This window comes from Melanotaenia boesemani, chromosome 12 (assembly GCF_017639745.1).
Source record: "Melanotaenia boesemani isolate fMelBoe1 chromosome 12, fMelBoe1.pri, whole genome shotgun sequence".
Lineage (NCBI taxonomy): Eukaryota > Metazoa > Chordata > Actinopteri > Atheriniformes > Melanotaeniidae > Melanotaenia > Melanotaenia boesemani.
The window spans coordinates 12,129,399-12,143,188 of record NC_055693.1 but is presented as its reverse complement, the minus strand read 5'-3'; the positions used below and the strand labels follow the sequence as shown (position 1 = coordinate 12,143,188).

Sequence of the window (13,790 nt, the reverse complement as noted above, 5' to 3'; positions counted from 1 at the left end):
TGAACCTGTTGGGTTTATTTTTGAATGTGGAAATGATGGACCTAAAATCAGCAGGCAACTAATTTCAGAGAACAGGACCACAGCAACTGAAGGCAGAGTTGGATTTTACTCTGGGAACAACTAGGACCTACGTCTGCTGAACTGAGAGGACTGACTGGGTTAAAATCAATGAGACGTACCAAAGGCCAAAACCATTAAGCACTTCATGGACTGTTAAATGGATTTTAAAGGTGATTGTGTACTAAAAGCCAAGGAAGTGACATCAGTACAGAAACAGTGGGTTAATAACTCTGCAGCTTTCTGCAGATGTTGATCGTGGAATTCCTTTCTACAGGAACAGTTGATGGTATTCTGGTGTGGATGATGGAGAAACAAAAGCTATGGAGCACATGCTGCTTTTATTATGACTTGTTCATCCACAATCATTCTGACTTAGCAAGTATGTGGACTCTGACACTAGTATGAACTCAATATACTGAAGTAGATAACATACAAAGGCAGACAGGCGTGGAAGTGTGGCAAAAGATCATTGTGGCAGAAAAGATTAATCAGATTACCTTGATGCTAAAGGATTCACATGTAACTGCATTCTATTTTGATTAAATTGAAAGTGGAATCCCAACTTCAGTGGAAACACTTCCTCAGCTTTTCACCACATCAGGTAGAATTAAGTTTCCATGCAAACTGATCTGCAGGTTTAATAGCCTTTATGCAATCAGTGGAACTTTAAGAAGTCTTTGTCATGCTGAGTTACAGACTTAGCTAAATGTAAAAAAAATGCAAAGAAAGTGGTTGAAAACACCAGAAACAGTGAACAAATGGCAGTAAAGCTGGGGCGTGATTTTGTTGCTTGGTTTGGTTTTTTATAAAACTAACATAACTCAGAAATAGAGGTCATGCTTAAATGCTTGAGTAGCATTAAAAATCACCAATACCTGCCAGGATTTTATGATGCTGTGATTAATTTATCCTGACTGTAAAATTATTTATGGACAAATATATTAAATGGAGATTTTAGGGATCATTTAAATAAACTACAACCCACTAAAAATTAAGACAGCTTAAAATTGAAGGTAAGAATGCAAAGAAAACAAAAATCAAATAAAATTGGTGCAGTTTATGATGTGAGACAAGTCAGTGAATAATACTGAAGAAATTCCTATTCACATTCTGTAAACCAGGGCTACTCAATTCGGTCCTACGAGGGCCGCAATCCAGCAGGTTTTCCATGTATCCCTGCACCAACACACCTGAGTCAAATTAGGTGGCTCTAACAGCCAATCAGGTTCTACACAATGACTCATTAATTTGACTCAGGTGTGTTGGTGCAGGGATACATGGAAAACCTGCTGGAATGCGGCCCTCGTAGGACCGAATTGAGTAGCCCTGCTGTAAACCATCTCCTCAAATGTGAGGTGTACACCCAACTTCAATAGAAATTAATAAATGAAACAGACAAGGTTTTAAGTGAGAGTTAACAGTTCTGTTTAATAAAAACCTAGGGGCTAAAGGGCTCTCTCTACCACTATTTGTTCCAAAAAAGACTAAAAACAAATATTAAAACCAACAAAACACAGAGTTAGTCACTACAAAACAGTTTGTGTACTAAAATTCAAGTTTGTTCAGTCAATGGTAAATACATTTACTTCCCAAGAAAATACATTTAAAGTGCTCATATTACTTCTTTAAAGACAAAAGGCCTCATGCAACAGCAGATTTGTTCACAAGCAGCTTTTACAAGTGATTTTAGTGAGCTGCCTACTTGCTGTAATGATTGTAATATCTTAATGTAAATAAATGCAGTTTAGTCATGTTACAGAAACTAAGCAAAATTCTTACAGTTTATTATCAATGCTGGCAGCATTTTCTGTAGATTTTATGTAAACAGTTTAGTATTTCTGTCCAACATCTCTGCTCTGACCCATTTCAGGTCTTATAACATGACTGCATTTACTTTGTTATGTTTTCAGATGCTGTTTCTAGCACCAGGTCCTGATACTCTGCAGTGTGACCATTTAAATTTTCCTCAAATTTATTTATTTAAATGAAAACCTGATAGATGCCATTTATTAGCATAGTTTCTTCTCTTGCTTGTCTACACCTCACATTCAAACAAGCATCATGGAAGAAGAGAGGAGATAAAAGATGAAGAGAACGTGTTCTTGCATGAGGCCTGGTGTAAAAACTAGTGCACTCCTTACTTGTGAAAATTACGCTACAGTTTACATGAAATGTTTCTCGTGTCAGAGGCCTTCACCCTAGCTTCAGGTAATTTAAGTCAGGCAGCTGTTGGATGACTGTAATTTCTACACATAAAGTTGTATCTATGAGTCAATATGTGAAAGTGTATGAATAAAGCCACCAGCTTTCATCATGTTCTCTAAAAGGCACCAGTCTTCTTATATAAATTAAATCATTCCTGATGTGCTTTCCTCTTCACATACAGAAGTTCTCCTAACTCCACCTGTTCCAAGGTTTCAACATTTCAAAGTCCTCCCTCCTCGATTTAAGCCTCTGGTTCCCTTAAGTCCATTCGCTACCATTTTTCTACACTGACCCAAACTCAGTCATCCAGGCTTCGTACTTTTCCAGGTCTGCAGCAGAGACAGATTTGGAGATCTTCTTGAGTGTTAAGGTGAAGTCCTCCATGGTCACAGGCATCTGCAGCTCGTCTTTAGACAGGGCTCGTATCTCCTCGGGGCTCAGGCCTTGGATTCGTCGACGCATTGCCATCATGGAGGCATCTCTGAGGGACAGAGGAGAGAAGACTTCTGTATTTGCTTCTGCATTTGCAGAGCGGAGCTGCTCTGGAAAAGAACTGAGGCTCTGCTTCGATGCAACCCTGCAGGTGGAGTCTGCATATGTGTGAAGAGTCGGAGATGAGCAGAAAATGTTTGGCAACAACATTTGTTCCATTTCCTGCATGACTGCAGTAATGCGAATAAATAGAAATCAAATAAACACCATATTTATTTAAAAGTAATTTACCAACATTGTTTTTATTGTTGGTGCTATTAATTCAACGTTTTAAATGGGATTTTGTTATTTAAAGATGTAGGAGGAGGGGTGTCTTGTAATAAAATTTCTGCTCCATATCTATAACCCTTGTCAGGCATGCTGGAAAACAGTTTCACACAGCTTTAGCCTGACTTTGTGAGGGTTGTTTGAAATAAGCATATAAAAGGAATTAACTCATGACAACATCAACAACATGTTACTGCCTTTTCTGTTAAGGGAGTGAGAGGTGAGCTGGTAACAAACCAGCTGTCAAGTTTCAACATTTGGTCATTTTGTACACACACACACACCTGCAGACGTTTGTGATGTCTGCTCCTGAGTAGCCCTCAATCTTCTCAGCTATGAGGTCCAGGTCTACGTCAGGAGCCAGCTCCACCTCCTTTAGGTTGATCTTTAAAAGCTCTACACGTCCCACAGCTACACACAGAAAACAACATTAATTAGATTTTAGAAAGACACACATGAGCATCATTTCAAGGGGAATTGGTTTTATAAATACATCAGATGAGTAAATAAAACACTAATGATACGCAAGTCCACATTATGAATTAGTATTAATTCTTGCTATCTTGTGTGCAGCCTCTCGGACAGCTGAGTTGGTCACCTGTGGGCAGAGGGATGTAGATGCGCTTCTCCAGCCGTCGTCGCAACGCCTCGTCAATGTCCCAGGGGAAGTTTGTGGCAGCGAGGACCATTACCATCTTAGAGGGGTCATCATTTTCCAGGGCTCCTCCAACACCTGCAAACCACATAAAACTACAACTAAGAAATGCCCCTCAATTAACCCCACCACACAGTCCCTTTGCAATCCCTGCATAGTTATGCTTTTGTTTCTCTATCCACTAACCATCCATCTGAATCAGAAGCTCTGATTTGACCCGGCGGCTGGCTTCATGTTCATCAGAAGTTCCTCTCCTGCCACAGATAGAGTCAATCTCATCTATGAAAATGGTTGTTGGAGCATAAAACCTGGCCTATGGCAAAAAAAAAACATAAAAAAGTATTTTGAGTATTTGGTCACACAATGGCAGCCTGCCACAATGTGAAGCCGGTCCATACACTCATCTGTGCAAACACTCACCATTTCAAACAACAGACGAACAAGTTTTTCAGACTCGCCCCTGTATTTGGAGGTGAGGGTGGAGGAGGACACGTTGAAAAAGGTTGTCCCACATTCTGTGGCCACAGCTTTAGCTAACATTGTCTTCCCAGTCCCTGGTGGACCAACCATTAACACGCCCTGAAAGAAAATGTTAAAACAGTAGACTCTTAAGTCAAATGTGCACAAATAGATGCAACCATGATGACCATTACTGGGCAAAATGTCAAATTCTTTCCAATTTCTATCAGCGTTAATTTCAACACCCACATTCAGTCCAAATTGTGAAGCAAGCTTGGTATGAAAGCAAACCTGATTTGACCAACGTGACTGCACTGTCCAATATAAAAAAAATAAATAAATAAATAAAAATAAATAAAAAATAATCCACTGGTACCTCTAAAGCTCAGTCCTGATGGGAAAAGCTAACAGTTGAAGGCCTTTTAGCATGTAAACACGCTTTGTATCATGAAATCTATGATACAACAGCCTGAAGCAGAACAGATCTTAAGCAGATACGTTGTGTAAGTATGATTATTACTGCCACTCTGAACTCCTATGTTTCAGCATCTGGTTTGTGTCTGTTGCCATGGAGATTACATGTACCAGACAAGGAGGGATCGGTGAGCAATTATATTTCTAAGAAACAGCCGCCCCCTGATGCCTCAGAATGCTTTTAGACTAATGTGCGTTATACTCCTTGAAGGTTACATCAGACCAAATCTCAGCAGGCAAGGTGGGAGTGGACCTAATCAGGAATACAGAAGGACCTACATGATTGAATACCAGAATTAATGAAATGCTTACCTTCAGCCTACCTGCATATCCACATCTTTTTTTTTTTATACAAACCCCTTAATCCTTATTTTATGTGCAATTCCATTTATCTGAGGCTTCACTTGTGGTGTGAAAAGCTGAATTATGCATGCATACTTTCAGACTAATGATAAGCACTGTGCAGTACTGAGGACAAAAAGGAAAAAAAAGGATTGACTTTCACATGATGGGCCTGAAGGAAAAATGCCTCACATGATGAAGTTCAACAGAGGCTGATAAAGAAAAATTCTGGTCATTTAGCAGAGTTGTGTTGGTGTAATAACATAACCATGCTGCACTATACAAGTCAGGTACAACATGCAGTACTTTGTAAAAGTCTTTAACCACCCTTCATTCTTTTATATTTTGCCTCCAAGTAGCCATTTTTGTAGTACTTTAAAGTGGTCTTCAAGAACAGTTTTCCCAGCTTTCTGAAAGTATTTTATTTCTATTTAGGTAGTTAAACCACTCTATGTTGACCAATTTAAGAGAACATCCCTAACTCAGCACATAACACACTTAAAGAACCAATTTTACTTTGATAGCAGGTGATTTGTTCCAATTCATTTAGCTGGAGCTACACAAAATATATTTTTATACAAACAAGGTGATTGAGGATGAGCTATTAGCCAAATACTGGGAATATCTAAATGACTTAGTTTTTTTTATATACATCTCTCAGGCCATTTCTGATGAGGCTGTTAGCTGAAGCCTCATCAGAATGGTCTTTATGGAAGGGTGGCTGTTAAAGAGCCATTATCAAGGAAAGGAAATGGTAAGAAAAGGCTTTAAGTGTGCCAAATGACATATGAACTGGACTGAAAGTCAGTGGCACCAAATCTGATGAAGTGATGAAACCTCTCTGAAGTCTGGACTTCAGCATAATTGAAGCAGTGTGGGATCATCTTGATAGAGAACAGATATAAAGGAAGCTAATATTCAAAGCTCTTTTGGCTGCTTTTGGGTGTTGGAAGAATAAAAAAGATGCTCATATCAAATATTGACATTCGAGATTTTAAAAATGTACAAACTCTGTTTTTAGTTTATATGTTGAATTTATATTTGCATGTGTTTTGATAAACTGTTGCACCTGTTTCCTGTTAATATATATATAGAAATGAGGGTGGACCAAAACCTTTGCACAGTGCTGTAGAAATTAGTTTGATCTTAAAATGTACTTTTTGAGTTGGTATAAGTCAGTAATTATTTGTTAATGGGATAGAGTTTGTTAAAAGAACCAGACTTTTTGTTTCTAATCTAGTGACACTGGTAGAGATGTGTCACTTTTGATTTCTATCATTTCTTGCTCACTTTTAAAATGATAAGAATACAGTTTATCACATACAAAATACCTTCCAAGGTCGACGAATGCCCTTAAAGAAGTCAGGCATCCACATGGGCAACACCACTGCTTCTCTCAGCAACTTCTTAGCATCTTCCAGATCAGCAATGTCTTCCCTGCAGTTCACAGAGATATCAGTCAGCAGCACATAGAAAATCTGCCCCAGTGGCAAAACATAAAGAGGTATGTAAGTAATAAGGTGTGCCTTCATACCAGTGTACATTAGGGTTACGGGACACTATATCTCTCTCCAGTGAGTCTACCAAGTCGCTGTCATATCCTGTGCCATCAAACTTCTTCTGTTCTACTTCTCCCTGTGCATCTCCTTTTTTTCCCTGATTAAAAAAAACAAACAAAACAATACAAAAAGAAAACAAACACATGCTTATTTCTTCACCAGTTCATCAGTCTACCCCCTCTCCTCCCAGCCAGTCAGCTGCAGCAGTTTGACCTTATCATCTTTGGCCTTTGTGCCCTTTGTGTCCTTAATCCCTGGCCGGTCTGCTTTAGGGTTGGCCTGTCCACGGCCTGCTGGCGCTCGATGCTGCATACCAGGAGAGTCCTTCCTCTGCTGTTTCACTCCACTGTTGGGCCGTTTCACTGCAACAGGATTCCTACAAAGACCAACAAACACACACAAAGGAAAACCGATAAACAAATGAGCAGAAGTTGCACACACCTGCAAGAGATTTCCGATAGGAAGACTGAGGCGGTATAATTGAACTGTTCATGTTCCCGCAATGTAAAACAGGCTTTGCTAGTTCACTTTAGAGCGTTGGCTTGTTACATTGTGCTTCTAGAGATAAAAACTGATTATGCAAAATACACCTCTTTGGTCTGCATAGTGCTTCCTTTTAAAGCTATTTTGCTAAACTGATTTTTTTTATGATGAAAAACATAAAAATAATGTGTATCAGTTTTATTTAGCTTTCATGTATATCACTATGTGGATTTCATGTATCATTTTGTTTCTCATGGTGTACAATAACTAAACTTGAGTGATATATTTGTGACAGTACAACTCATTTCTTATGATGTTGTAGGTGTAACTTAAAAACCACGCACACACACCTGTGCTCTGCAGGTATGGGTGGGGGCCAAACTGCTGGATCCTCGGGTCGCTCCTCTGGCTGAGGGACAAGGATGTCAATAGGCTTCTCGGACTTGAAGCTGTCAAGTGTTCCCATGATTCCTTTCACCTGCTCATACTCTTCAGTCAGTTCCTGTCTGATCTGTTCACACAGGAAAAGGAGTTAATTTATCAGCAATGAATCTCAGCATCGAACTGAAAATGGAGCTGTTAATATGTCATAAAACCAGACAGGGTTTCTAGTTATGCTTTGAGGGAAATTTTGTTTACAGATTAATTCTTTTGAAATATGAATTTTAAAAAGTACCATTAATCTTTACAGTCAGAATTATTGGCACCCCAGAACTGAAAAATATATCCTCCCTTTATTTAGGCAATATTTTCAAATGTTAACAATTCTAAGCAGCAGTAATTACAAAACCTCTAAAGGTTTTTCTGGTAATGTTGCACCTGCCTGTTAGTAAAGTAGTTTCTTCCCTCTCAAACTGATATACATTTAAGATTTGTTTTAAAAGTATGCAAGAGCAATTTATAAATGACAGTTTAAAACTTTCTTTAGAAGGTTTCTAAAGAAATTTTAGGTTACGTCTGGTCACCATTTCCTTTTGTACCATTCTTCTGTGGGTTGGATGTTTGCTGTATTGCTCCCTCACAATAGTTTTCTGACTTAAGTTAACATATTTTGCTTAAAATGCATTTAATGCCTACATGAGTATAAGTAGCAGAGTAGCCCCACAGCAGGACTGAACTTACACAAGGTTTTTTTTCTAGGTAGGGTGTTCTTTCCCTTATGGGTCTCATGTTGTCAGTATATACAGACTGATGTACTGATTTGCTGTTTTAGTTTTCTCTGCCCATAAAACAGTATCTCAAAGGGTTGAGGCAAACTAAAAAAGACTGTGTAAATATTAGTTTAGCCTTTTTGGACCGTACATTTAATTAGCTGCTTAGCTTACACCTACCATGAAGCACTTAGTTCAGTGCAGGCTAAAACAACTGCTCCAGGTCAGTCTGAAGTCAATAGATGTCTTGTTTGCGTGTTATTTTTAAATAAAATATGCACCAAACTTGACAGACTTTCCTCAATAGATTTCTTTTAGATGCCACATCCTGGAGGCATCTTAAGGGTCCTATGACCGTGAAATATCTTGATAACATTCCAAACTGTTGAAGCAAGGTTGTCAAGATCTTTGGCAATGGTATTACATCCTCTGGAATTGTAAACTTGTCCTGCAGTAAGGCCACCATTTACTGGTTTGGTCTTAACTTTCTTAGTTGAGTCTTCATTTTGTATGGGAAACTAATTCAAATTTGTCAAACAGCTGCCATTACAAAACAAAGTGTAAAAAAAAATTTCTGTTTAGACTTTTCAGTTTTTTTAATATATTTTGCAATATTTTGTAATATATATTTATTATTTATATCTGATAGAAATCCAAAATGATTTGACAGTAAGTCCATTCAATTCTTTTTAGATGAGAACTGTATTATCAAAGCTTGTACTTGACACCACCTTGAGGGACATCTTTTTATATACACAGATTGCTATGAGCCAACACAGATTCTGTTTGAATGGAAGAATGAATGCAATGATAGACAGCTGAACAGATTGCTAGATCACAAAAACATAAAACAAATGTGAGTAAGACAAAGACTCAAATTTCAGGATAGTGTAATAACTAGTGGGTTTTGGAAAATTTACCTGTTGCCATCTGACTTTTAGTGCAGGATCTCTGAGGGACTGACAATACTTGTGGATTTGCTGAATGACACCCTGGTAGTATACAATGGAGGAGTCATAGTTCCCCAGAAGGGCATATTCACGGCCCTTCTTAGCGTTGTCACAGATCTCCGCCAAATTCATGCTTGCAAACACCAAAGACAATACATTAGAATCTGCATTATCTGGAGAGGGCATCAATGAGTTGGTTGTTTCTAGCTATATACAACGTTTTAATGCAAAACTGTTAGATTTCAATCATTTTTCTTGTAGTAAATTTAATTAAAGCGTGGTGAAGCTATGTGAAAGTCGGTTACATTTCTCTTAGATAACTTATAATGAAATTGTAGCACCTGCTACATGATATTTAAGCTAGCTGGGATAGTGTTTTTTTATGATAACCCGTTTCAACGAACGGCTAAATCAATCCACCATTCAAATTAGCTTCCTTACGTGTTTATACTCCGCAATATTGATCAAAATGAGATCTTTTATTTTTATTATTTTTTTACTAGCTTGCTGCTAGGCCACAGACAAAACAAAACAATCGCGTGTCTCTAAGTAAACGTCGCAGTTTAATCCCCCAGCATGCAATAAATAGGCATGTAGACCAATAAATCAACCAAAAACGTAAAATACGTTTTTAACAACACACCCGAGGAGAATTTAATGATCATACCTACATGAAAAGTGTTGGTTAGTGAAGTGTGTTTTCTAAATCAGCCGTCCAGTACAAGCACAGTGTTACCATGGCCGCAGAGAGACGCCGTGTGAAGAATACAGACAGCTTGGTCACCGTGCTGCTTTTAAGTACCAGTGGAAAGCTGGTAAATATAAAAATACTGCTCGTGAATGATGCCCATCACTGGAAAAACCAATTAAAAAGTGCTACAAATTCGTAATAGTCTAAACTTGTACTTTAATCATAAAAATATTCTATGAAGTTGATGAATTTGCGTTTATAAAGTTTTTTTTTTTTTTATTAATAGGCTAAATTGTAACATACTTACAAAATGTATTCGTTTACGTGGTTTTCTAAATGCATCATCAGAGCTACAGTTAAACAAGATTTGGCCACTAGTAGCCGCTAAAATTAGGTTTATTTATATTAATGTCGGAAACTGATTTAGTTTTTCCAGTGATGTCCTGTTGTTACCTTTCCTGGAGTTTTTAATTCTTATAATTTCTTTACTTTGCATTCACTTCACTTTGATCGTTAAGTAAAAGATTACCTTACGTTAGATTTATATCCACAGCTCATATTACTTTCAACCCTGAACAACACCAGAAACCCCCTAAAATTAGGACACAAGATGCAGATAAACTATTTTATTGAGTTGCAGCTTTATATTGTCACAAATCTCCATACTATTGTAAAGTTGTTGCATCACTGTACACATGCAATGCAATTATCAGTCATCTGTGATGTTCTCTCTTCATATTACAGGCCAGAGTTTCTGTGTTCATGCTTTTCAAGTGAATGCTGTTGATTTGCATTTATCTTCCCAAACACAGCTACGTTACTTGTGCATTCGGTTTTGATTGAGCTCCCTCATCAATGACCTGTATGTGCAAACTAGCTGACAAAAAAAAACAAAACAAAACAAAACAAACCAAAACAACCTAGAAACAGCACCATAACTCATGCTGTAAATATTCTAGTTATTTCACAAACTGTAATTTTGAAACACACATTTAAGGAAGTGGTTGCGATTTTATTCACAGTTTTAAGATTTATTTTTTTCTGGTCCATTTATACACACACACAAAAAAAACTACTTTTCTCTTAATTTGTTGTATTTTTTTGTATAGATGATGCATAATTCTGCAAGATGGGCAATGCTTGCATATAAATTATAATCATTCATCCACTTAAGTGCAAATACTTTGCATACTGCCATATTAAGTCGTGCATTTCACTGAAATGTAGGTTTAACTGCCTGCAAACTTCTAGGTTCAGTTATTCACTAGCTGTGTCTCAAGGCAGAGAAAATAGTAAAATCACAGGAAGCTTCTGTCCTTTATAATTGACTTTTAACCAAACTTAACTTCAGTGTTTGTACATCAGAGTATTTCTCTGCACGATTTTTATTCTTGAAGCCTTCGCACACACTCTTAAGTCCACCATACATGCTGCAGGTAACCTCAGCACTGGCAATATGTTGTTTCTTGCTCTCTCTGGTTCCACAGCTGCCTGAGGTTGCTCTCACTTGGCTGTTTTAGTTTTAGAGGTTTGTGGCTCTTCAGTCTATAAGCTAAAGTCAGAAAGATAGCATCTACATGTTCCTTCTCACTGGGATCCTTAGCTGAAGTCTCAAACAGGGGGAAGTCGTAGCTGTCTGCAAGACACTGGGCAGTTGATGTAGGCACCTCCTGCCGCTCCTTTAGGTCGCACTTGTTTCCTACCATGATGCGGGGCACCAAGGGCCCCACAGAGTGCCGGGTGCACTCCTCTATCCACTCTGGGATGCTCTCAAAGGAGGAGAGATTGGTTACATCATACACAAAGATCACAGCATGAACGCTGCGGTAATAGTGCTCCACCATGCTCTTCCTGAATCGCTCCTGACCTGCTGTATCCCAAATCTGCAACTGGAAAAGAAAACAACATTTAATCTCACTCAAGTCAAAAGGCTCAATGCTTCTTATATAGCAGATGAAATTGGTTGAATAAATTCAAACTAACAAGCTAAAAATCCATTTTATAATACTCTCCAACACTTGCTATTGTTTGTGGGGGTGCTTAGCTCTTGAATAACTTAATCCTAAAGAACACATTAAAATTTAAAAACAGAGGAATGCTCTGTTTAGGCAACAAGATAGGAATACTGTATATTTTCATAGCACATACTTTGACACAAGTGAAAAGAATTCAGATTCAATTACTTAATTCCATTTAGTTGCATCAGTTTTAAATATTCTGAAGACTGTCCATGTTGGACTGTTGTGGCTTACTGGCATTAAAATAGGCAGTCAGCTCATATTTCAAAGTTTGCAGATTTTTAAACCAACATTTCAACAAAATTGTCAACTGGATGTGGCATATTAAGTGTTTGCCATAGATGCATGGTTAAAGAGGCCTTTTAAGAGAATTGACATATTCTCTGGAAACCAATAACTTGGGTTTGACTCTGGGGGACATTGATTTGATAGCATCATTTGGATAGGCTGTGCATGTTTCCTGGCACTGCTTTTTCTGTTATAGTCTGTGATATTACATATATGAATGAAAATATGACTGCAAATGCTCGACAAGTGAGCAATTCTACAGCCAAACAGGGCGACAAATAAACAGGCGACCAAAAAAAAAAGAAAAAAGATATAAGAAAAAAATAGGTGAAACGACAATGACACACTGCAAATGAAAACTTCATTATTCCCATTACAAACCTCCCATCCATCACAAGTCATCATAAAAATATTGAATTGAAATATTGCTCTTTTTTTTTTTTTTTTTTTTTTCCTACTTCCACAGTGCAGCTTTCCTTTTAGATTAGGAAACATTTAGTATTTAATTGGAGGAAGGCAGATCATGTGATGCCAGCAGGTTACCTTTGGTTGTCTTAGAAATTCAGGCTAGCGGTTAAAAGAAAAGCGTTGTCATAAAACGGTTTTTAATCATTAGACAGTGTAAATTTAACACGAAAACAGCTCACTTATAGGTGTTTCTCTGTGTTTGTTTGTATGTCCTCTAACCTTGATGTTCTCTCCATCCAGCTCCACTGTCTTCTCCCTGAAATCCACCCCGATAGTTGCCTCGGGGTTTTTCAGGAAAGTGCCTCCGCAGAATCTGTAAGTCAAACACGTCTTCCCCACATTTGAATCACCAATGACTATTATCTTAAATATTCGAGCTTGAGCAGCGTCATGGTCGTGATGGGAGGAAAGATCTAAAGAGTCGTTTCGAATGAATACTGTGTCAAATTCTTCCCCAGGTTTGTTTTCTTTTGCCATTGCTCATCTTCTCGCGGTCTGGTTTATGTGACAGCATTGAAATGTCGCGAGAATTTGAAAAAACTACCACTAGATGTCGCCAGAGTACTCAATCAGCTGACTGGCCCAAGAAACTAGTACGCAAAAATAAATAAATAAAACGTGTAATATAAATAAATAAATAAATAAATAAATAAAACGTGTAATATAAATAAATAAATAAATAAATAAATAAATAAATAAATAAAACGTGTAATATAAATAAATAAATAAATAAATAAATAAAACGTGTAATATAAATAAATAAATGAAAACTTATTTTGACTTTAGGTGTTTTTTTTTTTTAAATAAATGTCTGTATTATTATTTTAAAGTTTGAAATGAATAGATAAGGGTTCAGATCTTAGTGTATTTGTCAGGGAGGGCAAGTACAAATAATAATTAAGCAGTACTTTAAACATAATTACTTATTAATTAATAATTAATGCAGTACATTTAAAGACAACTGACTAATTAACCTCCAACTTCATATATTTCTAAACATTTCTAAAATCATTGTAATTTGATCTCGTATATACTTTTACAACCTAAAAAGAGAAACACTGAAATATTTAACATGAAGTTAAATAATCAGTTTCAAATAACCATTTAAATAAAAACTCCTCCCACTGTCTGAAAACATTCATGTTAGTTGGACACTCTAAATTCTCCCTAGGAGTGAGTGTGAGCATGAGTGGTTGTCTCTTCTGTGTAGGTCATGCAATGGACTGGC

At 37.3% G+C, this 13,790-nt stretch overlaps 2 protein-coding genes across 3 annotated transcripts; both read right to left on the bottom strand.

Annotated features, from left to right (window-relative positions):
* Positions 1 to 1,868: 1,868 nt before the first annotated feature.
* katnal1 (katanin p60 subunit A-like 1) lies at positions 1,869 to 9,869 on the bottom strand. Of its 2 annotated transcripts, none has more exons than XM_042001525.1 (11): positions 9,765 to 9,869; positions 9,068 to 9,230; positions 7,347 to 7,507; positions 6,727 to 6,889; positions 6,489 to 6,610; positions 6,286 to 6,391; positions 4,100 to 4,258; positions 3,866 to 3,992; positions 3,623 to 3,757; positions 3,309 to 3,435; positions 1,869 to 2,746 (listed from the first exon to the last, which is right to left on the bottom strand). In XM_042001525.1, the coding sequence occupies exons 2-11, from the start codon at positions 9,227 to 9,229 to the stop codon at positions 2,548 to 2,550; spliced, it is 1,461 nt and encodes a 486-aa protein (XP_041857459.1). In that variant the 5' UTR covers position 9,230; positions 9,765 to 9,869; the 3' UTR covers positions 1,869 to 2,547. The 2 variants fall into 2 exon arrangements, with proteins under 2 accessions (XP_041857459.1, XP_041857460.1); XM_042001526.1 differs by having other exon boundaries at positions 9,769 to 9,868.
* Positions 9,870 to 10,337: 468 nt separating this feature from the next.
* Positions 10,338 to 13,065, bottom strand: zgc:101559 (uncharacterized protein LOC492776 homolog). The gene is made up of 2 exons (XM_042001801.1): positions 12,782 to 13,065; positions 10,338 to 11,677 (listed from the first exon to the last, which is right to left on the bottom strand). The coding sequence occupies exons 1-2, from the start codon at positions 13,037 to 13,039 to the stop codon at positions 11,231 to 11,233; spliced, it is 705 nt and encodes a 234-aa protein (XP_041857735.1). The 5' UTR covers positions 13,040 to 13,065; the 3' UTR covers positions 10,338 to 11,230.
* Between the last annotated feature and the right edge of the window lie 725 nt (positions 13,066 to 13,790).

Bases quoted from the DNA above. Each gene is read 5' to 3' on its own strand.
- katnal1 (XM_042001525.1), bottom strand. From the start codon at position 9,229: ATGAATTTGGCGGAGATCTGTGACAACGCTAAGAAGGGCCGTGAATAT. The intron at 6,611-6,726 runs GTCAAACTGCTG...TTTTTTAATCAG, and splicing joins CAAAGGCCAAAGATGATAAG to GGAAAAAAAGGAGATGCACA. The intron at 2,747-3,308 runs GTGTGTGTGTGT...TCTGTCCCTCAG, and splicing joins GACATCACAAACGTCTGCAG to AGATGCCTCCATGATGGCAA.
- zgc:101559 (XM_042001801.1), bottom strand. From the start codon at position 13,039: ATGGCAAAAGAAAACAAACCTGGGGAAGAATTTGACACAGTATTCATT. The intron at 11,678-12,781 runs GTTAGAGGACAT...TTTCTTTTCCAG, and splicing joins TGGATGGAGAGAACATCAAG to TTGCAGATTTGGGATACAGC.